This window comes from Panthera pardus, unplaced genomic scaffold, assembly GCF_024362965.1.
Source record: "Panthera pardus isolate Hobbes unplaced genomic scaffold, ASM2436296v1 HiC_scaffold_24, whole genome shotgun sequence".
In the NCBI taxonomy this organism is placed as follows: Eukaryota; Metazoa; Chordata; class Mammalia; order Carnivora; family Felidae; genus Panthera; species Panthera pardus.
The window spans coordinates 94,408,774-94,435,441 of NW_026526810.1; the positions used below are offsets into that span (position 1 = coordinate 94,408,774).

The 26,668-nt window shown below is 40.6% G+C and overlaps 1 protein-coding gene and 1 long non-coding RNA gene across 4 annotated transcripts in view; one reads left to right on the forward strand and one right to left on the reverse strand.

Annotated features, from left to right (window-relative positions):
• The window catches only part of GCH1 (GTP cyclohydrolase 1), a 47,841-nt gene extending 36,554 nt beyond the window's left edge, over window positions 1–11,287 (reverse strand). For 2 of the 3 annotated variants that reach the window (XM_019451746.2, XM_019451747.2), the window contains exon 1: window positions 10,772–11,287. In XM_019451746.2, coding sequence (XP_019307291.1) covers window positions 10,772–11,111 — 340 coding nt within the window. In that variant the 5' untranslated portion in view covers window positions 11,112–11,287. The remainder of the gene's footprint in view (window positions 1–10,771) is intronic. The other variant, XM_019451745.2, reaches the window with a different exon arrangement.
• Window positions 11,288–11,409: 122 nt separating this feature from the next.
• The window catches only part of LOC109268447 (uncharacterized), a 59,740-nt gene continuing 44,481 nt past the window's right edge, over window positions 11,410–26,668 (forward strand). The window contains exon 1 of the long non-coding RNA XR_002080666.2: window positions 11,410–11,734. This is a non-coding gene — a long non-coding RNA (uncharacterized LOC109268447). The remainder of the gene's footprint in view (window positions 11,735–26,668) is intronic.

The following is a 26,668-nucleotide window of genomic DNA, read 5'->3' on the forward strand; positions in this document are numbered from 1 at the left end:
CACTTTAAACCTGAGGGGGCATGATGTCGATTAGAACATGAGCGCCGTAGTCACAAATACCTCGGTTCTGTTCTGTGACCTCTGGCAAGTGACAGCATGAGCCTCCTCAGTTTCCACTTTTTTAGAATGGGTCTAACCTTCAAGTTGACAGGCATTTCATGTGAGATCACACGTATACCACCTGGCCCACCTTCCCAGAGTTTTGGGTTCATGCTTTTCTCTGACATCTAAGGGTTTCACTCAGCAACATCCAGCATCCAGCATGTTGATGCCTTGATACACATCAAGAGGAAACTCACTTGATCCTGCCAGTCAGAAAAAGATACCTCAAAATTTTATTGTTTTCCAGAATTACTCCCTAGCATCCTAGAAGCTGGCTTCTGACCACATTAAGCTATAGAAACTACTAACATCATCCCCTTCAAATCTCAGTCCTCATGGCTAACGCGTACAAAATGTCTATAGAGCTTCCTGTATGGCAAGCATTGCCCTTACCACTTTTTGTGTACTAACTCATTTCATCCTCACAATAACCCTATAAGATGCATGAGTACTATTAATAGCTCCATTTTACAGATGAGGTAATTGAGGCACTGCTCACAAATAACAGAATTTGAAGCCAGGTAATCTGGCTCAAGTAAACTGTCTCATGACCTCTAGTTTTTGTTCCTTGTCTCTCTTAAAACCATTTTCTGCCAACACACTCTTGGATCTCCTGCTTCTGATATGTCCTTTTAAGACTGTCTGCTGGCTCTTCTCTCATTCTTCTTACTATCTAAATGCAGACATCTTCTAAAGTTTTAGGCCACCCATCTCCTATCACTATTGTGAGGAGCCCAGGTACTCTCCTCGCTTCAGGTATCAGCCTTATACTGATAATTCACTGGCCTTTAATCTAAATTTAAATTTAAATCTTGGCCTTAAACCATAATGCCATCTCTTGGCTTATTTAAGTCACTCCCTCTTCCTCTGTACAAATGCAAATCTAACCACCCTCATCTAAAAATTTGCTCCAGTTGCTTTTAGTGCATAACAAAACACTCCAGAATTTAGTGGTGTACAACGATTTTATTATGTCCCTGGATTCTGTGGGTCAGGAATCCAGACAGGACACAGAGAAGATGACTGGCCTCTATGCCTCAGTGTCTGTGGCATCAGTGGAAATGGCTGGGAGCTGGAATCACCTGGGGGAATCTACTCCCCTGTCTATTTTTCAATGCTAGCTGTTGGGGGAGACCTCAGGTACAGCCATCAGCCACAACACCCACCTGTGGTCACTCCATGTGGCACACCTTCCTCACAGCATGTCTGTGGGCTTAGGGCTCCAAAGTGTCCCACAGTCTTAAAACACTTCTCAATTAATCCAATGTTACAGTTTTTCCTCACCATAAAGAAGGACTAGATGAAGTATCATGTGCTTTCTCACATACCTTCTTAATTCTTAGAAGAGCCCAGGCAAAGCAGGTATTACCACCCTTTACAAAAAGGGGAAAACGACAAAGTTTAGAGATATACCAGTAATTATACAGATAGTTAAAAGACAAGATCACATTCAAACTCAGTCTCTATGTAGTAATGATCACAACAAAGATCAAGCTCACAAATCTGTATGTCCAACTATTTTTCTCTAATTTCAGGGTAAACATTTTCGGTTACCAGATTTTTCTCGTTAGCTAGGTAGTTAGGAAAAGTTGTATTTCTTTTACTCCTAGATTTGAAACAACTTTGCCATGATACTATTTTTTTTTAACGTTTTATTTATTTTTGAGAGACAGAGAGAGACAGAGCATGAGCGGGGGAGGGGCAGAGAGAGAGGGAGACACAGAATCTGAAGCCGGCTCCAGGCTCAGAGGCACAGAGCCCCACGTGGGGCTCGAACTCACACGCCGTGAGATCATGACCTGAGCCGAAGTTGGACTCTTAACCAACTGAGCCACCCAGGCACCCACCACAATATTACTGAATTATCTATTTGAAAATAAATGCACCTACCTCAGAAATCAAAAACTGAAAATGGTGAAAAGTCTTGCTTCTACTCTTATCTGTTACCCCAGTTCATATTCCTGATGAACATGTAAGCACTTGTGTATCCTCCAATTCTTAATATGAATATAAACAACATGTAACTATGCCCCCTCCCAATTTTCCCTACAAAATATAACTCCTCTGCATGATTTAGCCATTCTAGGGGCCTAGACATTGAGGTTGCTTCCACATTCAACGCTACAGTGATGAACTCTGAGCATATGTCATTTCGTGTGTACAAGTACCTAAGATAAATTCCCAGAGGCAGGATTTTCAAGTAGAATATATAAGTTTATATATGACAGATGTTGCCAAATTATCCTCCATAAGGATAGTTACTCTTTCAACAGCAGTATTTGTTTCTCCATCACCTTAATAACATAATAGGGTATCAAATTTCTGAACTTTTGACAATCTAACAAGGAAAAAAATGTATCTTGGTGGGAGTCTGTGTGCATTTCCCTTATTGAGGGTGAGGTCAAGCATCTTTCCAACTGTTTAAAGATCCTTTGTATTTCCTGGCCCTTGAACTGTCTGCTTACGTGTCTTCCCAATTTTTCAATTGTGTTTCTGGCCTTTCTCTCACGTTAATTTCTAGTATCTCTTTTTATATTAGTGTGATTATCCTGCCATCTCTGATAGGAATTGTAAATATTTCCTCCCATTCTGTCATTTGACTTCATTTGTATTGATATTTCATATGTGAAAATTCATAGTTTTTATGTAAAGTTTAATTATTTTCTTTTATGGCTTCTAGACTGAGTCACAACGAGGTAGATATCCACTGCAGAATTAAAGAAATTAACAACCTATATATTTTTAAGCTTTATTTTAAATACTTTTAAACTTACTAAATAGTTGCAAAGATAGCCTAAAGCATTCCCCTATACCTTCTTTATAAAACTCCAGTCGACAAATCCAAAAGGAATTAAAGAACCAAACATCATCATTTTGCAACTTCTAATAATTACTGAATGGCTGTTAACACCTAAAGTTGATCAACTGTAACATCACAAAAAGATAGACAACTAGATTATTTAGCTGTTTCCTGACAGAAGCCCATGCCACACCTCTGAATTATTCTTGACTAAATTTAAGAGTTATTTTCGGTGTGGGGGCAGCGAGGCATACCTCTAAATCTACTAGTATATAAGCAATACAGGAGCTAAAGGAACATGTTAAACTAAATCATGAGAAAATAATGAGCAAAACCCAGAATGTAGGAAATCCTATAGGACAGACGACCCTGTTTCTTCGAAAAGTTATTAGGGGATAAAAAGGAATATCAAACTGTAACAAACTAAAAGAGAATTAGACATTTATCAAATATAATGTGTGAATCTTGTTTGAATCCTTATTCAAAGAAACCAATTTGTAAAGAACACCTGTGGGAAAATCAGAGAAATGTAAACACTGGTTAGATATTCTAAAGTAAGGAATTTATGTTAATTTCAAGCATAATATTTTTAGGTTTTTATAATTTAGATATAGTGAAGTATTTATCAATGAAATGACATATCTGGGATTTGCTTTAAAATAAGTCAGTGATGGAAGGTATAGGAGCCAGAAGGGATAACACAAGATAACCTATGTTTATGTTAACAGTTGAGTCTACGTAAAAGGCACTTGGCAGGCAGCTCGTTATCTTATCCTAATTTTGTGTACATTTGAACATTTATATAATATCTTAAAAACTGGTTACAATCCTGACAGATTTTCTAGAGATCCCTCCCCATGATAATTTTTATGTGCCAGGGAAATAGTCCAGTCACTTCAATACCTTGAAATAATATGTTGGCTGGCTGTAACAGTTACCTCACCCAACAGGTGAGTTTCTGCAGGTACAGGACTCTATGACTCTACAAATATGTCTAAAGGGTGTTCTCTGGCCTAAAGTATTCAAGAGATGCAGTTGGAACAACTTGTAGCTTCTTTCATAAAGAAAAATCCTCTGCATTTTTCTTTAGTGTATAAAACAGCCAGTATTATGGAGTACCTATGTCTGGAGCGTTGTAGAAGAAAGATAAGAGTTAAGAAGGGGCCTTTGTCTTTATGAAATAAATTCAAACATTCATCAAGTCGTCCACATGTGCTGGGCAATTTGCTAGGGATTCAATGATGAGTACAAACAGTCCCTCTTCTCCGAAAGAGTCTAAAAAACTGCTACTGAGGCTATCAGACAAAATTCTAGTGAGTAAATGTCCTCTCAGCCCTGACTGTAACAAATTTACCTCAGTTCACAAAATCTTTGATCAGCCCAATACAAATTATCCTCTAATTACCACAAACTCAATAGAGAATGTAGAACCGTAGGGAATATATTCATTTATATAAACGGGAATTAGGAATGGTTCATATAATCCAGGACTCATAATCTAAGATTCATCAAAGATTAGATAGTTGCCCTCTCCTGGCAAATTTTAATACTGCAGTCTGGCTCAACCTAATACTGGGATCAAATTACAGGGGTATACTGCAAATAAATCAGTGCGGGAATACCCAGCCATGAAGGAGTTTCAAGAGCTGAACAAAGAAAACAGCAATTTTTTAAGAAGGAGAGGGAAGGGGGTAAGGGGGAGTTAAATAAATCAGTGAAATATTATTAGTAAAATTAAACAGAATGTCAGAGATTAGGACTCTTATTCTCTATCATCCTCCCAACACTGCTACTTTCAAGATAGGATCTTGCACAGGTCCTCTCTGTATTTCAGTTTCCTTACCTATAAAATGGGAATAATATCACCTACCCCCTAGGGCTCTTGTGAAGGCAACAAAGGTTATGCATGTCAAGGACTCAGCACCTAGTTAAATCCTCAGCAGTGTCTGTTGTTATTCAGATGTCAGCTCAGGCTTCCCTGCTTCTATCTCCCAACACAGATAAACTCCTTTGCTAAGTGCTCTCCTTAAGCACTCTTTATCCTTACATCCCTCAATCAGTAATCACACACACTCACTCAGGTGATTCTGATGACTATCTGTTTTTGTCCAAAAGACTGTAAATTCCATAAGGGCAGACACTCATCCTGTGTTCCTAGCATTCAGTGTGGGGCCTGGCACTCAGCAAATTTGTTAAATGAAACTGTAAAATTGCCAGTCGGTATTTTGAATAATCGTATTTAGCACTGGTATAGGTTGAATTGTGTTCCCTCCCCAAAAAGATACCTTGAAATCCTAAACCCTCATACCTCAGAATGTGACCTATATGGAAATAAGCTAATTACATCTGCAATTACTGTAACTAAGACGGGGCATACTGGACTACAGTGGACTCAGTCCTAGGTGACTGGTATCTTTAAAAGAGGAGAATTTGGACAGCAACAGAGGCAGGGATTAGAATAATGCGAGCAGACAAACACTGAGGATTGATAGCTACCACCAGAAGCTGGGCAGAGGCAAGAAAGTTCTCCCCACTACAATTTTCAGAGGGAGTATGGTTGCACCCACACCTTGATTTTGGACTTCTAGCCTCTAAATAACAGAGCTCTACTGTCTCACAGTTCTAAACATCCCAATTTGTGGTACTTTGTGTCAGCCAATGAAACTAAGAGAAGCATTAATTTGATGGCTTTGTTTGGTATTTAAAGGTATGTATAGGGATTTTTTTTTTCTCCAAGGCCAGAAAAATTGTTTATAGATAATATATTTTTAAAAGAAACCATTAGGGCAAGTTTTTCTCGTCTATTCTCAATGACTTCTTAATGGCTTTTTAAAAACATGCTCATTTTTTTAAATTTTTTTTTATTTTTGAGAGAGACAGAGAGAGGCAGAGAAAGAGAGGCAGAGAGAGGGAGACAGAGGCTCCGAAGTGGGCAGCAGACAGCAATGGGCAGCACTGACAGCAGAAAGCCGGATAAGGGGCTCAAACTCATGAACCCTGAGATCATGACCTCAGCTGAATTTAACCAACTTAGCCACCCAGGCTCCCCTTTAATGTTTATTTATTTATTCTGAGAGAGGGGGAGAGTGTGAGCAAGGGAGGGGCAGAGAGAGAGGGAGAGAGAGAATCCCAACGCCTGTCAGCACATAGCCCGACAAAGGGCTAGATCTGACAAACCAGGAGATCATGACCTAAGCCAAAATCAAGAGTCGCTTAACCAACTGAGCCATCCAGGCACCCCAATGACTTCTTAACAGCTTTAATCAACTTTGACTACTCCCCAATTCCAGTCATATATTCCAATAGCCTCATTATTTTTAGTTCTTTATTCATAGTACTCTTTCTGGCAATAAACAGAATTAAGTGCTACATAAGTATTCATTAGCAAAATAAAACAAAAATCATTAGTGAATCAAGATTTAGATGAACTACATACATCCAAAAATAGCACCTCAATGATGAGATTAAGTTTTCTTTAATATACTTTCAAACTTGGGACGTAAAGTCACCTTTCACCCACAATATGGGAGGGATAGTAAAAAATTTGACTTTCTGTTCCCATTCATACCTTATAAATTGTTACAATTTTTAGTTCTTCATCAGTCTGATTTGTTAAATCACAAAAATCTGTGATTCAAAAAGAAAAAAACAAAAACCTTTGTAAGTGCTAAGCACATTCAGCACGAAGTGGCTAAGACTCATTTTTGTATAAACAAAGTATCTAATTGCCTTGTATTATCTTTAAGGAATAGATATAATCTTGCAGTGAAAATGATTGAGGCAGGGACAAGACTCCTCAACCCTGGTGGGTTAAGAAGTTCATCACCTGTGGTACCATCTCCTCATGCTACATTATACACATGCTCAAAATTTGGGACACTGTCAACTTGATTTATGAAAACTGCTTTGGCATCCTGGATAAGACAAGCTAAAACCTACTTTAACTAAAAATGTGACAGAAGAGTCAAGACTCTTGAGTGTTCCCATAAACTCATAAAGAGGACAACTGATGAGACAAGTTACATGCACTTAACCTTTAGTAGATAATGTTATTCAAGAATTATTGCCATTTACACCCAGGAGGGCACAGGGAATAGAAAGGGTCAGACACAGACAGGGACAAGACGACCAAGAACCCCAGAGAATAGTAGACCCTCCAATGTAATTAAGGTTCTGAGTAAAATATAGGAAATATAGGAAAGATCCCTTATTGAGAAAGGAGACATCATCAAGGTAAACTCTGAATACATACAAAAACTAGGATTTGGTTAAATGGAAATGGGACAGCAACAGATAAAGATGAGCTGGTCCAAGAATCACCATGTGATGCCAGATTCAAGAGAGAGCCAGTTTCTGGGAGAGGTGACAGTATCTCTTTCAGAACTCCCTCCCAGGCTACAAGTTAAAGCCCAGTGGTGAACAATAACCAGGAGGCTTGCACAACCCTCACATAGCCCCATCCCCGCTGATCAAAGATGTACCCATGGTAAGGTACACACTGGAATGTAGAGGAGAGGTCATGCAGAGAAGGGACAGTGCAGGGAGAAATGACAAATTCCCCAGAACACCAGAATTTAGCATCAGTCCACTCAGGAGAAACAAAAAATAATTCGGAGAATAATTTGGGGAATTTTCTATTTTACAACACTGAAGTCAATACCATTAACCAGGAATTAATATAGACAGATATAAAAATACAGAGTATCTTGTTTACAAGCATATAAAAGTGAGAGTTTGAAAGAAGTTTGTTTCTATCCAAAACAATTTATAGTAGTCACTGACTTATGCTCTCTAAAGAAATAAAAATTAGAGATTGTGCAGAATTGTTTTATTAGTCTCTGCCATATTTGCTACAGACTTAAAAATCTCCTTCCTTCTCTCTCCCACCTAGGCTGGCCCACTATCTGGACCACTGCCATTTGAAGTTTATTCCTTTAAGTTCAGCATCATCCTCGTTGTCCTCTCCTCTCCGTCTTCTGTACCTCTAAGAAATAGATGTTAATTCCTTAAGTGTGATCCCTTAGAGGCTTTCAAACCTTTGACCACAACCCACAGTTCAGAAATATATTAACATTTGGAGCCAGTATGCACCAAAAAAAATATACCTCTAAAGTGGACTCAAAAGCTCCTCACAACTTGTATCCTTACTTCATGTTATAAACGCATCTTTCCCATTCTACTCCACCTACTTCATTTTTTAAAAATGTTTATTATTACTGAGAGAGAGAACGCAAGTAGGGAGAGGGGCAGAGAAGGGGAGGGACTGGGGGAGGGGGGTGGACAGAGATTCCGAAGCGGGCTCCACACTGACAGCATCCAGCCAGACGTGGGACTTGAATTCACAAACCATGAAATCGATCGTGACCTGAGCTGAAGTCAGATGCTCAACTGACTGAGTCACCCAGGCGCCCCTCCACCTATTTTTTTTAAGTTTTTTAAAATTTATTTTGAGAGAGAGAGCAAGTAGGAGAGGGGCATAGAGAGAGAGGGAGACAGAATCCCAAGCAAGCTCTGAGCTATCAGTGCAGAACTGGATACAAGGTTTGAACTCGTGAACTGTGAGATCATGACCTGAGCTGAAATCAAGAGTTGGGTGCTTAGCCAACTGAGCCACCCATGCGCCCCTACTTCACTTTTTTTTATGCTGGTAACCCAATGGTTAGGTCACAACTCACAGTTTGAAATACTTAGTAGGTAAGACACAAGATAGCAACATAAGAAAGGAAGTAAGAGTTTGGCATTCAGGCTGTGGGAATTCAAACACCAGCCCTACCACTTGAAGCTGTCAATTTCTCTACCTCATTGTCTTTATCATGGGGATAAGAGAACAGTGTTAATCTCAAAACTAAGGATTAACCAAGACTCTCCACAGAAAGCACTTAAAGCATCAAAAATATTCAATTAATGGCTGGTAATAATTCTTAAATGGTCTGTGGACTTTTTTCATTACGGTAAAATATACATAAAATTCATCATTTTAACCATTTTAAAGTGTACAGTTCAGTGGCATTTAGTACATTCACAATGTTGTACAAACATCACCACCTCTCTAGTTCCAGAACATTTTCATAACCCCAAAAGGAAACCCATTAAGCAGCCACTCCCCATTCTATCCTCCTCCCCAGGCCCTGGCAACCCCTAATCTACTTTCTGTCTCTAGGTCCAGAGACCTTTTTAAGTAATAAATTAACATTTTACTGAAACAATTTTCTAAGGTATACGGAAGTGTTCTTTGGATTCATTAGCCCTACGGCTCATGAGACAAACTTCTGCTCACCATTTGTTTAAATAAACCTTGTGGGTTAGGTAATTCTGTGACCTGTCTTTGGAGTCAGAAACCCCTCCTGTGAATTTGGAGAGATTCCCAAAGTCTGACCCATGTTATGGAGGAGACTGTATTCAGTGTCCACAAGAGACAGAATGAGCAAGACCCTAAAAGAGATTTCTTCATTACCTTGTGGAAGATCACCGAATGACAGAATATTCACCAAATGCAGATTGCTTATTCTTCAGTCTCTGCATTTTGAAATTCTGCTCGAGTCTCAGAAATTTTTCCATCAAGAGGTAAAAAAGTGAACTTGGACACAGAACTAGAGGCCCATTTCTTGGCTTTAGTGTGTAGTATCATTTCCTTTTGGGGCCCCACCCCTCTCTCACTGATTTCCCACCCTTCCTTTGGGGTGTGGAAGACTGGGCAAAAAATAACTTTGTCCTTCCCAGGATCTACTGGGTGAGTCGCCGGATACTTGATCAAGAAAATAACAGGGACAGGGAGTTACCTTGCAAAGCAGCACTGTTATTCCTTGAGACATGATGAAGGCAGAGACTTCTCAGGCCAAATAAATAAATGTCACCAAGAGGCACAGAAGATTTGAACTGGAAAACAACGTCCTTGGTCCCAGTTGCAGAAGTCAGACTATATCTTTCTCTTTTGTGAAGACCAACACCGTTCACCCAGCAAATAAGCAGCGAAGTCCTCATTTTCCATTCTCCCTACCCATCTCCTACAGCTTTCTGGCCTTCTGGGTGAAAGCCTGACCCACCTCAAGCACGGATAGCATTGGGCAAACCCCGCTTAGAGGTACTCCGATTCCCGGGTCCCAGAGCTCAGCAAACCTTCCCGACTCCCAGGGAAGAGCTCTTTGGCTTTTGAGCTTTTACAGTGGGGGCGGGGGCTTCAAACAGCAAACTCGCCCGAGAAACCTCACGCCTCAAACCCTGGGAACATCCTGAGATGGAGTGAACTTGATGTGGACACAAACTACACCTTTCCGAAGACCCGGGTGCCCCCAGGCAAGTCAGTGAGAGTGCGGATCTCTGAGTCTGCCACAAAGGATCACCCCCAGCCTCCAAGCAGACGAAGCCGAAGTTTCACCCCAGATCTATCAAAGAGTGAAACCTCGAGAAAAAGACCTGGGAAGCCCTCCCTTCCGCAAGCGCCAGGTGATCCTAATCCTGGCAAGTGTGGGTCCAGCACGTGCTTCAAGCATCCGGCCCTGGACGCTCAGGCAAAAGGGGCTCCAGCCGCCCACCCGGCAGGAAGCTCAGTGACCGCGGTCCCAGCGCCCCGAGGCTCAAGGAGACGGCTGCGCGCAAGGCAGGGAGGACCCCGCAAGGACTGCTGCGCGGACCCCTGGGGAGGAGAGGCGGCTGCCTCCCTGGGCGCCAGAAATGCGTCCCGCGCAGGGCTCTCTCCAGCGGGGCCAGCGCAGAAGGCGGGGTGTGGAAGGGACAGCACTCGGTTCACTCCGCCAAGAGTGAAGCAACTCCGGAAACTTCCCGGAGCCGGCGCGCGCCTCCCGCCGCCACCTACTCGGCGCCCCGCAAGCCAGAGCAGCCCGCGCCCACGCCGCGGGCGGGCGCACTGACCTGAGATGGTCTCCTGGTAGCCCTTCGTGAAAAACTGCATGGCTGTGGCCGCCCTCCAGGGCGTCTTGAGCAGTCCCTGCCGCTGGGGGTCCTCTCCTAGCGAGCGCAGGATAGACGAGTAGGCGGCCGCCAGGTTGGGGAGGTTCAGCTCATTATCCTCCTCGCTGCGGGGCCGTTCGCCCTTCCAGCCGTCCGCCGGCTGGACGCTCTTGGTTTCCGGCCGCGGCGGCTTCTCGGCCGGCCCGCTCGGCCCGGGTCGCGGCGACTCCCCCTCGGGGAACCCATTACTGCACCTGGCACCCCGCGGCTTGGCCGGCGCCCGCACCGGACCCTTCTCCATGGACCTGCCGCTGCCGCTTCGGAGGGACTCTGGGACTCTTCGGGGACTGCAAGCAAATTGCACCGGCGGCCGCAGGCAATAGGCTGTGGCCGGGATCACCTGAGGAAAGTAGGCGACGGGCCTGTAATACTCTTCAACCCAGGGACAGCTGAGGGCTAGGGAGCGCTGCGGTGCCTCCTTTTTATGGGCTGGAGGCTCTGGCGGCGCCGCGAAGCGTTCCCATTGGCCGGAGCCTCCGCGCGTCACGGCGCTCGCCCCGCCCCCTCGCCTGTCCTCTGCCCCGCTCCCGAGAGGGGGCGGCCCCGCGGGCTGGGCGCGAGCGGGGCTCGACCCCGCGAGCTCCGGAAAGGCAGCCGCCGGGGGCAGTGGAGCAGACCCGCGCCAGCCGGGAGGAGGGGGTTGCATCCCTCGGGTTGTGGCGGCGCGAACCGAATCCGGACGGAGGCAAATGTCGAGTGCTGGAACCTAGGCTGGACGCCCGGAGGGGATGCACGCTCCGGGCGCCCGGCGAGCCCTCGCCTCTTCGGCAGAGAATGCTGCTCAGAAGTGCTTGTGTCCCCTCGCTCTAGGAGAGATGACCAAACAGGTGGGCTCGCCGGGGAAAAGACTGCGTTAAGCTGTCGGTAAGGAAACCAACTCTTACGCTTTTAGGGCGAGAGAATAATATGACATGACACTCTTGCGTTCGTTAGTTTAAAATATGGCCAACGCACCTGCCACCTATGAGAACCCACTCGCCGCTCTGAGGGAGAGTGTTGCACAAGTGGACCTTACGTGAGTCCCTGTATCTAGGAGGATGGCATTTGTGATGGCCAGAACTTTGGCCCTGGAGAAGAATTGATTTGTAAGCGAGGAAAAGTTAGGACTTTCATTAAAAACCCATTTGCGTTCTGTGGGTATTTGGTACTGATCATTTTGGAGTGACGTGCTAAGCTCCTTTCCCCTGATGTTGGTACAAATTGTGAAACGTTATTGATCAACTGGACTTGTAACCAGTGACATCACCTTTGACTGTTTTCTTTAAGATTAAAAAATGTGGGGTTTTTTAAATGGGCTTTTTATCCCCCCTCGCTGGGAGGATTATTTCTTAATGCCAAAGGTCGGTTTTAAACATGTGTCAAATTATTAACATGATTTGCTCCAGAGTTTCTCATGCTGACTTTCTGACATGTATACAGGTATTTAAAAAGCTTAGAATCAGACGAACCAGGAGGGAAGCCCTTGAAATTATTCTATACTGATATATAATATCAGTATTATATCATATTTTATGATGATTATATTTATTAATATTATTACTTATTTATATGTATTAATTATTTGTTAATATTATAATTATTAATTAGTATTATTGGAACAGGCGTAGCCCTGTTGTTAACATCAAGGAGGGAAATATGGAAATTACTTGGCCTCCGCAGCACCTTTAGTCTAAAATAGAAGTATTTGGGAGAATGTGCCTTTTAAAGATAATTGTTGAATTTCTACATACATTAAAGACCAAGATACATAAATCAAGAAACATGACCATCTCTTCGAAAACCTCTTTGTCACTCTGCTAACATTTTTGTAGCCCCCCCCCCCCTCAGCAAATTCTTGCAACACTTTTTCCCTGTAAATGCACTGCCCACTGTCCACTGATATTTCCTGGTCAGAGTTATCCACTGGGTCTCAAACCGTTTCAGCATAGCTGCAGACAGCGTTAAAGAATGGTCTTGTAGGGGTACCTGGGTGGCTCAGTTGGTCAAGCGTCTGCCTTTGGCTCAGGTCATGATCTCATGTTTGAGCCCCAAGTGGGGCTCTGTGCTGACAGCTCAGAACATGGAGCCTGCTTCAGATTCTGTGTCTCCCTGTTTCTCTGTCCCTCCCCGCTTGTGCTCTATCTCTGTCTCTCAAAAATAAGCATTAAGAAAAAAAAAGAATGGCCTTGTATTTAACAAATGAAAAGAAAGATACCAAGTGAGGTACTTTTTTAAATGGAGGGATTCAATGAAGACGCTTTCAGTAAGAATTTTTAAATTTTTAGTGGCAATCTTTTTCCTTCCTTTAAAAACATTTGTAAACGTTAACTAATATCATATTCCCCAAAGACAACTTCTAATTAAATTTTTACCCTAAAAATTAACATTTTCTTATAAACACTGCTACTGAAGCATTAGCACTTTTGTTGCCAAATAATGCAAAATCTCCAGATTTGTTCGATAATATAATTAGTTGTAAAATGGAGGCAATGCCTTTCAGCCAAATGCCCAGAGGTAATATAAGGAAACTTTAAAGTCACCTTTATATAAACAGTTTAACAGTGAAATGTATGTACTTGGCAGGGGTAGTTACAAGTGGAAATGAGAGAAAAAAGAGGAATAAACTAAAATAGGAGGGACATGTTCCCAGAATTTATTAGCACAAAAAAGTGCAACAGTAAAACTATGTGCATTCTCAAGCAGGAATTGTAATGGCATGTATGTATCTAACCCAGTAAGGGACCCATTTTCACCTTGGACCCAACCTGGGAGTTGCTTTGTATCAAAAGGCCAAGGAATTTTTTTTTTTTTTAATTCTCCCACTTTAAGGAAAGTAGCAGAACAGAGAAACAGATGAGTGAGATCCACAGTATCAGAGATTGAATACTGCAGGGCTATAGAAATATATAGTCACTTGCCAAGGGTAGCAGGGAACTAATGTTAGGAATCTGTCAATGGTAACTTGAAAAAAGGAAATTTCTTTAAATACACTTGATGGTGATTGTATATTTGAGATTCAAACTTTAGAGGATATTCTTGCATAAGGTGGAAAAACACACAGGAAAAGTGTCCTTATTCCACTCCTAACTTCCAGAAGTAGGACTATGGAATCAGTGCAATCCTGAGATGTCTCACTAAATCCCTCAAGTATCAGGAGAAGCAAACTAAATTGAGGCCTTTATCTTTCTTCTCTTCTGACTGAGGAGGAATGGGACAACTTTTGGAGAGAAAATGGAAGAACACAAACACTGAGCTGAGTCTCTGAGATGGAAGGAAGGATCAAGGGCTCCATGCTGACTTGAGGAAACTGTCCAAAGCCCAAAGGTACCTCACAAGGGTAGGGTAGACATACCCCAAATGTCACATGTTCCTGGCAGGGGATCTTAGATACCATTTCAAAAGAACTAGCACGTGCTAAAAACAGGGATACTAAGGAAGAGTACACTCTACCACAGATGAACACTGTCCCAACCTTCATAATCCCTTATAGAAGAAAGGATATATTACAGTCACCTCAAGTCCCCACCTGTATCAGAGTCAGCAAAGCAAATGAGCTTCTGCAATAATGGGAAACACAAAGAAGTCACCCTCAATAATATCAGGAATGGATAGAACAGAGAAATAACATGGCAACCATGCAAACGTGTAACAGCCAAACTTAAACTAAACAAGGGCAGAAATAATACAGCACAAAGAAGACACAAACACAAAGAGTGCAACTGAGTAGGAAGTAAAGCTCATGGAACAGAAGCAAATTGCTCACAAATGTTTTATGCTACAAAACAAATTAATAAAAACATGGGTTCAAGATGATAAAAAAAACCAAGATAATAAAATTGAAAAAGGAGTTACACATCTAAGGAAATATATTGAGGACCATCATTATTATGGAATTTGTTTAAAAGAACTATATATAAAATAGACACTGTTAAAAATTTAATTACTGGGGCACCTGGACGGCCAACTCTTGGTTTTGACTCAGGTCATGATCTCATGGTCATGAGATCAAGCCCCATGTGGGACTCCACACTAGGCATGAAGCCTGCTTGGGATTCTCTCTCTGTCTCTCTGTCTCTCTCAAAAAGTAAAAAAATAGGGGTACATGGGTAGCTCAGTCGGTTAAGCATCTGACTCTTGATTTCAGCTCAGGTCATGATCTCACATTTTGTGGGTTTGAGCCCTGCATGGGACTCTGGGCTGACAGTGCAGAACCTGCTTGGGATTCTATCTCTCCCCTCTCTCTCTACTCCTCCCCCGCTCATCCATGCTCTCTCTCTCAAAAAACAAAACAAAACAAAAAACAAAAAATTAATAGTAAATTAAAATAAAAATAAAAAATAAAATAAAAAACCTTAAAAAATTTAATTACTGACATGGAGAAAGGCAGGTGAATGAATGCAGAATAAGAGACAAAGATGAGAGCTATTAGAGAAGACAAAGATGATCCAGCATAAGAATAATTAGGGTTCTTGAAATAGAGAACTCAACAAATGGGAGGGAATATAGTCAAAAATATGATACAAGCAGATTTCTGTACTAGAAATAAACCCTTATATTTATACGCAGTTGATTTTCAAAATGAGTGCCAAGATGATTAAACAGGGTAAAGAGTCTTTTCAACAAATGATACTGGGACAATCGGATACCCTCTTGCATGTAGCAAAAGAAAGAACTCGGTGGTGGGGAGATGGGTGAAATAGTTGAAGGGGATTAAGAGGTATAAATTTTTAAGTAGGCTCTACACCCAACATGGGGTTCAAATTCATGACCCCAAGATCAAGAGTTGCATGCTCTACCAACTAAGCCAGCCAAGCGCTCCAAGTCAGTAATATTCTAATAACATATGGTGACAAATGGTATCTACAGTTATATGATGAGCATTGTCTATAGAATTATGAGTTCACTATGTTATACACCCGAAACTAATATAACATTGCATGTCAACTATACTTTAAAAAAAAAGAAGTTGGATCACTATCTCACATCATATACAAAAATTAACTCAAAATAGATCAAAGGCCTAAATGTAACAGCAAAAATTATAAAGTGCTTAGAATAAAACATAGGCATAAATCTTCATGACCTTGGAACAGCTAATTAGATTTCTTAGAAATGACACAGAATGAAAAGATGCTCAACATTACTCATCATCAGGGAAATACAAATCAAAACCACAATAAGATACCATCTCATACCTGTCAGAATGGCTAAAATTAACAACACAGGAAATGACATGTGGCGAAGATACAGAGAAAGGTGAACCCTCTTACACTGTTGGTGGGAATGCAAACTGCTTCAGCCTCTGGACAACACTATGGAGGTTCCTCAAAAAATTAGAAATAGAACTACCCTAAAACCTAGCAATTGCATTCCCAAAGGATACAAATATAAAAATTCAAAGGGGTACATACACCCTGATGTTTAAAGCAACATTACCAACAATAGTCAAACTATGGAAAGACCTCAAGTATCCATTGACTAATGAGTGGATAAAGAAATGTGGTATAGGGGCACCTGGGTGGCTCAGTCGGGTAAGCATCCAACTTCAGCTCAGGTCATGATCTTACAGTTTGTGAGTTCAAGCCCTGTGTTGGGCTCTGTGCTGACAGTTCAGAGCCTGAAGCCTGCTTTGGATTATGTGTGTGTCTCTCTCTCCCTCTCTCTCTCTCTCTGCCCCACCCCACTTGCTCTCTGTCTCTCTCTGTCTCCCAAAAATGAATAAACATTAAAAAAATTTTTTAAGAAGATGTGTTATAGATAGACAATGGAATACTATTCAGCCATGAAAAAAATGAAATCTTGCTATTCACAATGACGTGGATGGAGCTAGAGTATATTATGCTAAGTGAAATAAGTCAGAGAAAGACAAATACCATATGATTTCACTCATATGTGGAATTTAAGAAACAAAACAGATGAACATATGGGAAAGGGGGGAAAAAAGAGGGGGAAACAAACCACAAGAGATTCTTAACAATAGAGAACAAGCTAAGGGTTGATGGAGGGAGGTGGGGAGGTGAGCTAAGTGGGTGATGAGTATTAAGGAGGGTACTTGTTACGATGAGCACTGGGTGTCATATGTAAGTGATGAATCACTAAATTCTCCTGAAATCAATATTATACTATATGTTAATTAACTAGAATGTAAATAAAAATTTGAGAAAATAAATAAATGGCCATTTTTAAAAATGTTTTTATCATTTATTTTTGAGAGAGAGAGAGAGATAACATGAGCAGAGGAGGGACAGAGAGAGAGAGAGACACAGAATCTGAAGGAGGCTCCAGGCTCTGAGCTGTCAGCACAGAGCCTGACACGGGTCTCAAACCCATGAATTGTGAGATCATGACCTGAGCCAAAGTCGGACACTTAACCAACTGAGCCACCAGATGCCCATAAATAAATAAATAAATAAATAAATAGACTCACAAAGTAGAAGCAAAAAAGGGAAAAAGAAAAGATAAACTAGGCTTCACCAAAATTTAAAATATAACCCACAGAATGGGAGAAAATACTTGCAAATCATGTATCTAATAAGGGACTAGTATCTAGAATATATAAAGAACTCTAACAACTCAATAAAAAGACCAATAACCTAATATACAAATGGGCAAAGGATTTGAATTGACATTTCTCCAAAGTAGGTATACACATGACCAATAAGCACATGAAAAGATGCTCAACATTAGCTATCAGGGAAATGCAAATTAGGGCCTAAGTGAATATTACTTCACACCCCCTAGGATGGCTGTATTAAAAAGGACGATAACAAGTATTTCAAAGGATGTGAAGAAACTGGAATTCTTATACACTGCTAGTGGGAATATAAAATAGTGCAGCTGCATTAGAAACTGGCAGCTCCTCAAAAGGTTAAACACAGAATTCTCATATGACCCAGCAATTCCACAACAAGTAGAAACACAGGAGTAACAAAAACATGCCTATACAAAACTTGCACATGAATGTTCATAGCACCATTATTCACAATAGCCCAAAAGTAGAAACAACCCAGGGGTGCCTGGGTGGCTCAGTTGGTTGAGCATCTGACTCTTGATTTCAGTTCAGGTCATGATCTCCTGGTCATGAGATCAAGCCCCCACATTGGGCTCTTTGCTGACAGCATGGAGTCTGCTTGGGATTCTCTCTCCTTCTCTCTCCGCCCCTCCCCCACTTGCGCTTTCTCTCTCTTCCTCTCAGAGTAAATAAATAAACATTAAATAAAAGTGGACACAACTCAAATGTCCATCAACTAATGAGTGGATAAACCGTGATATACATGTACACTGGAATATTATTCAGCCATAAAAATGAAGTACTGATATAGCCAATAACATGAATGAACCTTGAAAACATTATACTAAGTGAAAAAAGCAGATGCAAAAGGCCACATATTGTGTGATTCTATTGTATGAAATACCTAGAATAAGCAAATGCATCAAGACAAATCAGATTAGTGGTTGCCAAGGCCTTATGGGACTAGGGAGTGACCACTAATAAGTGTGGGGTTTCTTTTTGGGGTAATGAAAATTTTCTGGAATTAGTGGTGATATTTGCACAACTTTGTGAATATATTAAAAACTACTAAACTGTACAGTTTAAAAGAATAAATTTTATGGTATATGAATTATATCTCCATGAAAAAGGATATTCCTCTTAAAAACTAAAATACAATTTGCAAAAAATATGTATATATATCCATATATATATAATTTTCTAGAACAATATCTTCTAGAAAAATTTAAGACAGAATGCTTAACACCAAGCTGGATAAACTTCAAGAATAAGGACAGTTTCAAGGATAGAGTTTTTCAAGCATCCATGCAAAAAAACAAAACAAAACAAAACAAAAACAACAAATTGCCTAAAAAGGTTTAGGAGTAAGGACATAGGCTATCCTCCAGTTTTTCCACAGCAACAGTCATTGCCAAAAAAACAATACAATTTTTTTCTGAAGGAGAAAGTTTTATAGCTTTAAGGAAAGTAAGTTATACCCACTCAAGAAAGCATTCAAATAGAAGGATACACTGCCTCAAACATGTATGAACTCAGAAAACACAATGTGTATATAAGTTCCTTACTGAGAAAACCACTTGATATGAGATCCTGCTAATTAAGAGATAATCAAAATAAAGAACTCAAGAATTAAGATGGTATGGTAAGCATTTAAATATAAAATCAATTTAAATTTTTTAAATATAAAAACAATTCTAAGTATAAAGCCAATGCTAAAACACCTAATATCACTGTCACAGAACAGAACATGAACAGTATGAACCTGGACAATATAAGAGTAATACAACTAACCGAAACTAAAAATTGAAGAAAGGGAGATGGGCACAGTCTTCACTCTTCATTAAAAAGGGTCAGGAATACTATTTAAGCTGGTGGGGCGCCTGGGTGGCTCAGTCGGTTGGACATCCAACTTCGGCTCAGGTCATGATCTCATAGCTTGTGAGTTCAAGCCCCACGTCGGGTGGGCTCTGTGCTGACAGCTCAGAGCCTGGAGCCTGCTTCAGATCCTGTGTTTCCCTCTCTCTCTGCCCCTCCCCCACTCTCACTCTGTCTCTCAAAAGTGAATAAACATTAAAAAAATTTTTTTAATATTATTTAAACTGGAACATATTAGTAAAAAAAAATCTTCATTTTTTTTTTTTTTTTTTAGCTTTAGAGGAATTGTTAAAGAAATACCACAAAGAAATTTTATGTGTCAACTTGCCCAGATATCTGGTAAAATATTTCTGGGTTCATCTGTGGGGCTGTTTCCAGAAGAGAGTAACATTTGAATTGGTGAACTGAGTCAAGAAGATTGCCTTCCCCAAAGTGGGTGGGCATCATCCAATCTGTGGTGGGCCTGAATAGAACAAAGAGGCAGAGGAAGGGCAAATTCACTCTCTCTGCTTGAACTGAGACACCCATCTTCTCCCACCCTCAGGCATTGGACATCACTGCTCCTGGTTTTCAGGCTTTCTGACAGATCAGGACTTGTATCATCAGCCCCCCTCATCCTACACCCATTCTCAGGCCTTATGGACTCAGACTGAAAGTATGGCTCTGGCTTTCCTGGCCTTCCAGCTTGCTGAAGGCAGATTGTGGGACTTTTTGGACACTATAACCACGTGAGTTAATTTCTATAATAAATCTCCTCTTATATATCTCTCTCTATATATTTTATTGGTTCTGTTTCTCTGGAGAAACCTAACACAGATTTTTCGAAATAGATTTCTTCAGATTTGCTTCAGATCCCTTTTCTTCTATTAAATTCAAATAAAGTAGATGTAAGTGTTTCTTAAAAAACAGAATTTCTGATAGGATGCTATTTGGCAAAGGGTTTCAACCAGCTTTTACTGAAGAACTGGAAATTCATATTATAATGCCACTGCATGGTATTCATAGTCAGCGACCCACTAACCTGTATGTGGTTCTCATTCTATAGGGTAGGCTCAGTTATAAATTCCATTAAAATCCCAAGTATAGAATAAGCCACATGGAACCCCAACTGAAGACTGGATCCTGATGCCCAGGGTAGACAATCAGGTAATGCCATTTGGGAAGGCTGTTATAGCCATGGTTCTCCTCTGGGTGCGTAACATGTTAATTGCAGCATGGGAAATATGGTAGGGAAAGCAAAACCCAAGTTCCTGTTTCCTGGGCAGCTATGAAAAAAGTCAGGCAACACGTGCTGTCATCACCCTAAATTGTGCTAAGGATGTGAATTCATAGAGATAGCTAGATGTGAAGCATTCTTCAGTCTGTTTGATGATGGGGGTGAGAGTGGGGCTTCAGTCCTGGGATCCCTTCCTTCAATTACTTCCCTGGCTCAGGACCACCTGCAAACCTTCTGTAAAATGCAACAAACCTCTTTCTATCCATGATCCATTTAAACTTGTCTATGTGAGTAGGCACCAATAAATGATCCCCTAGAGACAATTTCCCCTATCCTGTATTGGACCCAAAACCAGATGTGAACCTTGAGGTTGAGAATCCCAAGCCAACAAGGAGAAATTTAAAGTTTCATGAAATAGTCCAAATGCTTTCACTTTGAGCTGGTTCTTTCAGGGTTTTAGTCCAATTCTGAGTATGTTTAGGGGGCCCTTTCTGGTCTAAAACCCACAATGTGCAAAATATTTGTGGTTTTAGAGATTAACAAAATTAAGTTCGTAATCTGCTCTCACTGAGTTGATCAACTTCAGAGAGGGGTTCCATTGCTATGGCCCCAATGGCCCCATGATGCCATCAAGATCAGGAGTCATTCATTCGTTCAACAAATATTCAGTGAACATCTACTATATGTCAGGCTCTGTGCAAGGCACAGGGAATGCAACAGTGAAAAAAGACACAAAAACTCTGCCTTCAAGGAGCTGACATTTATTCATTCAACAAGTTCTTTGATGTTGTTATGTCTACAACATATCTGCTTTTTATTATTATTGATTTTGGAAAAATTCTAGAGACTGTTGCCCCTTAAAAAGTAAAACTATGGGGGCGCCTGGGTGGCTCAGTCGGTTGAGCGGCCGACTTCAGCTCAGGTCATGATCTCGCAGTCCATGAGTTCGAGCCCCGCGTCGGGCTCTGTGCTGACTGCTCGGAGCCCGGAGCCTGTTTCAGATTCTGTGTCTCCCTCTCTCTGACCCTCCCCTGTTCATGCTCTGTCTCTCTCTCAAAAATAAATAAACGTTAAAAAAAATTTAAAAAAAAAAAAAGTAAAACTATGTAAGCTCACAAGTTAGAAATAATAAGAGTCATGTCATGTTGTGGTTAAGAAACAACCTGTGGTGTCACACTCTGTGGGTTCATGCCCTGGCTCCATTAATTATCAACTTAGTGACCATGGGTAAGTCTCCTAACCTCTTAAAGCCTCGATTTCTGTATCTGGAAAATGGGTGGTATAATAATAGGACTTTCTCCATAGGCTTGTATGGGGATGTGAGACTATCCAGGTAGAGTTTAGCAATAGCACTAGATACATAACAATTGAGTGACATATGTTAGCCATTGTTAATAGCAAAGTTGTTTAAAATACAAAAAGAATATTTTAATTATTGAAAGATCCCTTGGAAAAGGAGTATTTAAGTATCGATTTACTCAAGGGAATCTAGTTCGGATCAGAAAAACTTAGTGACATCTCTTATGATTAACTGAAAATTAATCAGAAATTAAAATAATGTGAATCAATAAGAATATTTAGGTCTTTTAGTAATAGATTGTAATTGGGGCAAAGCTTTGTAAATACTGCAAGTTCATTATCTTAGTTAATGCACTTTGCACAACCCCTGATCGTGGAAGTACAGAATTATACCTATTCAGTGAATAACATTTCCTGTTAAATGCCCATACATTGAGCTCCTGACCAGGCACTGTGCAGCGGTATGAGTCAGCAAGAAAGGCTGGCAAACTCATGTATGACAGAAAGAATGAGGCAGTGCTCTGCAAAGAGTGCCATCCCCAACACAGCCACGTCTGATGGCAAGGCTGCACATCCCATCCTGGAATGTCCCCTTGTCCCAATGTCCTCTATCAGTTAATGTGCTACTTATTTCTGGAAGATTCCTAGTTTATCCAGAGTAGAGGATTTGTTTTCTAGTCAGTGGATGCTTTCAAGTGGTAATTTAAGTGTCAATGAAAAATAAACAAAAGGTGTTGCAAATTCTGTAAGATCTTAGCAGTTCATTGAAGCTCTGTTGTTACTGAATGTATCTCCCTCTCAGTTGCCTGGGGAACTGCATTTTAATGTCACACATCAAGCAGTTCTTTCCTGAATGTAATTGTAGTTTTTCTGATGCCATGGTTAAAGCTGTTCAAGTGTTTGGCTCCTGGCAAATATTTCCTAACATCATTCGCGACAGTGATGGATCTGAAGCAATTTTAATACATTTTTAAATCCTACTAACTTGTTAAATAACCAGAGAAAGAATCCTATATAAATTGAAAATATCTTTATTACCAAAAGAGGTGTTTGGGAAGATACATTCAAATTTGTAATGATCTGATGTTTTCAAGACTGTGGTTGGTCCTTTGCAGGATTTCATCTAGAGGGCAGCCATGATCTCTTATGAGAGAGGTGCCTTATAGCGAGATGAAGGCCTGCACTGGATAGACCATTGGTTTCTGACAATCACTGCTAGATGCCTACCCAATATTTTTTCTCACCTTCTTTGTTTACTGAAGGATCTCCAACTTAGTTCAGAGAGACAATGTGCCTGGACTTGGCTAAAAACACACATTTTCCAAGCTCTCTGTAGCTGCAGTGGTCTTGTGGCATAGTTCCGTCCAAAGAATTATCAGTCACTGGGTAGCACTTCAAAGGATATGTGCCTTTCAAAGGATACGGATAGGTGCTCAGCTGATAGGCACATTGTGTCCTTCACATTCTTTCTCTTACCAGGAGTGCTGAGGCCATGCTCAAAGGATCAGTCATCTTGTGGCCACAAGCACATGCTCTGGATGGCTGAGCAGAAGGATAGGAAGATCCTAAGTCCCTGATAACACAGCAAAGCCTTCTTTCCAGCCCTGGACCACCTCCCTCCAGGCTTCTCATTACTTGACAAAAGTGAAACGATTTATCAAACCACTAGTGTTTGAGTCCCTGTCATTAAAAGCCAGACAACTCCTAACTGATACAAAATTTGGTACCTGTAAGCAGAATGCTGCAGGTAAGAAGGGAACCTAAGTGTTCGGATAGAGGGCTTTAAAGACCCACCTGTTGGAGGCTGGAAAGATAGTGGTCCCTGTTTTGGCAAGGCATTTGATCAAACTGGCTCTGCTGTACCTTGCTTGCTGTGCCTCATTTAGCACTATGATGGCAGATTAGGAAGAGAGATGGGATCTTGTCCATTGGTAGTATTGCCAAGTCATTCTAGATGAGCTCTGCCACCTCCAGACTTCTTACTGGGTAAAAAGAATGATCCTTTATATTTTATTTGCATTTTACACTATAGAATCCATTCTAGTTAAGGCACATAAATGAGATGAACAATTCCAAGTACTTTGCATGGTGCTGGGTATATGAAAACTATTTCAGAGGAATTTGCTGAATAACTAAATGGAACAATCTTATCATCCTATTTTTGTCTCACTTCAGAATGTGCAAGGATAAGAATCTTGCTTTTGTCGGTTTTACTATTATCTGCTAATTTATTATCCTTGCTTCAGGAAAGTGAACAATTTACAGATTGAATAAATAACTAGGTTGGAGGGGCACCTGGCTGGCTCAGTTGGTAGAATATGACTCTTGATCTCAGCGTCATAAGTTTGAGCCCCACATTGGGCATAGAGTTTACTTTAAAAATACCTATCTGCCTACCTACCTACCTACATGTATACATACATAACCTACACAAACTGGACTTTCTGATATCCATCCCTAGCCAAAACATAAGACAATAATAAAACACTTTTTGAATACTGTCATGTGCCAGGCACTGTTCTAAGAACTTTAGTAACTGATTTATTCTTCACCACAATGCCATAACATAAGATTATTGATAAATTGGTTCTGTCAGTGGAAACCATTATTATAATAGTTTTGTATGTACAGAGGGCACAGGTAAGCTAGGTATCTTGTCCAAGATCACATACTTAGAATGCGTGAGTAGCAGAGCCAGGATTAATCCAAGTGTGTTAGCTCTTGAATACCACACTTTAATGTTACATTAGTATGATTTTTCTTCATTCTTTGTCATCATTCTCATTTTGCCTTTGGCCTCTGTGCTAGTTGCTCTTGCCTTATGAATTTGGGCTTTTTAAAGTCTTTGCTTGATCATGCTATGTATTTCTTCTTCTATCCACCTGTGAGGAGGTGGTTCTTGGGTTTAGGCATCATGTCCCCCATGGAGGCAGGCTCTCTATACAAATGATTAATGTTTATACTTGATGCTTTAAAAAAAAAACAAAAACAAAATTGTAAATTTGTTTTATTATAACAGTGAGGCATAAACATTTGCTAATTACTATATGACTAGTGTAGCAGAGAATTCTAGGTGTTTCTGTCTACATTCTCCCCTTCTTCTAAAGTAATAGAATCCTAATATTAATATGGGTACATGGCCACCCTGAATGAAGACACTTTGCAGCCATCCTCACACTTAGATGAGGACACTGATTTCCAGTCAATGGGATGTTCAGAAAAGGAATGTATGCAACTTTTAGGTTGCATCTCACTTCTTATAGCCTGGAATAGGAACATCAGGGCTTAATGGATTATGTAGACAAAGCAATTTCCTATAGATGGTGGAACCACCAGACAGATGGAGCCTGGAGCCTTGGTGACTATGGAGCAGAGCCACTCTGTCAGTCCAGTCATATACTTGAGAGAAAAATAAATTCCTCTGTTGTTTAAGCCACTGGTATTTTGGACCTCTATTGTTGGCAGTAGAACCTATGTCATAATTAATACAACTGGGATATGCAATTTAGACTTCAGAGCCAGACCTAAAGAAATACAAATGTCAGTCATATCATGTTGGTATCTTGCATGATTTATCTGAGTCACCAATCTTTAACTGACATCATTGTTGTATAACTCTAGATTGCAGAGGAGAAACTCCACATTTTAACAAAAACAACTCTGAATCTTTCCTGGAATTAGACCCCTCCCTGATGACTTCTAGTCTCAGAGCCTCTAGATCCCTTTCTGTAGCTGTCAGGGACTCTGTTTAAACTATTGGAGAAATGTCTTGCCATTCCCCTTTGACTTTCTAGTTTTTTCTTGTTTGAGTCAGTGTTTGAATGTCTAGACTTGACAACTGGGGTGTGGTGTAAGGTGACAACCATCCCAGTTTGCCTGATATCTCCCGAGTTTTAGCACTGCAAGCACAGAAAAACCCTCATTCTTGAGCAAACCAGAATGGTTGGTGACACTAATTATGCTTAAAATATATTACTCTGTTACTTTTCCCAGAGCTTCTGAGTTTTTATCTATAACTACCTTTCTACTTTCTTTCTTCCTTTCATTCTCAACCAACATTTGTTGATTGTCCATCATACACCAAGTAGAATGTTAGGTGTTAGAGAAGTACAGAGAATAATAGGATAAGGACCTTCTCATCTACTAAAAGAAACAGATGTGTAAATCTAATTACAATGCAGTGTAATAAATACAATTAAAGAGGGAGTGTGAAATACTTGGGGAGTACAGAGGAAGCAAAACTTGAAATACTGGTTGTGTTAGGAAAGGGTTTCATAAAGGAGGGGCTATTTAGTATGCATCTTAAAGATGGTTAGGTATTCACCAAGCAGGGAAATTGCTAAGAAGTTGCTTCTTACTACTTAGTCCTTCCTTTATAATGGAACTGTAATCTGAACAGAAGTTCAATACAAAACAAAACAAGAAAACAAAAACACAATCCTGGAAACGGATGCTGATTATTCATGATTTTGTGAAATTTTTGTCTGAATCTTTCTGCCGCTCAGAAACATGTTATAGTTGTTCTGGTTAAAGAAATGCAAACAGAAGTTGTTGGATGGATGCAAAGACTAATTGAGAGGGACATACAGTTGATTCGAGTCCTTTTGCCATTTCTCCTTTCCTTTCCTGGGATTCCGGGGTGTTGACTGGCACTCTTACAGCCATCTTGGACCATGAGGCAACTTTCAGAATGAGTGCACTAATGAAGGCAGATTGGAAAAATAAGAGGAATCTGGCCCATCATTACTATAGAGCAATCATAGGAGTCCTGGACTATCCACCTCAGGACTTTTACAAAAGAAAAAACTCATCTTTTGTGTATTCATACCATTGCTATTTAGGGGGTTGGGTTAAATGAAGTTAAACCTAATCACAAAGGATATAAGTAACTAGTCAAAATTTTAGTGATTACTGTATT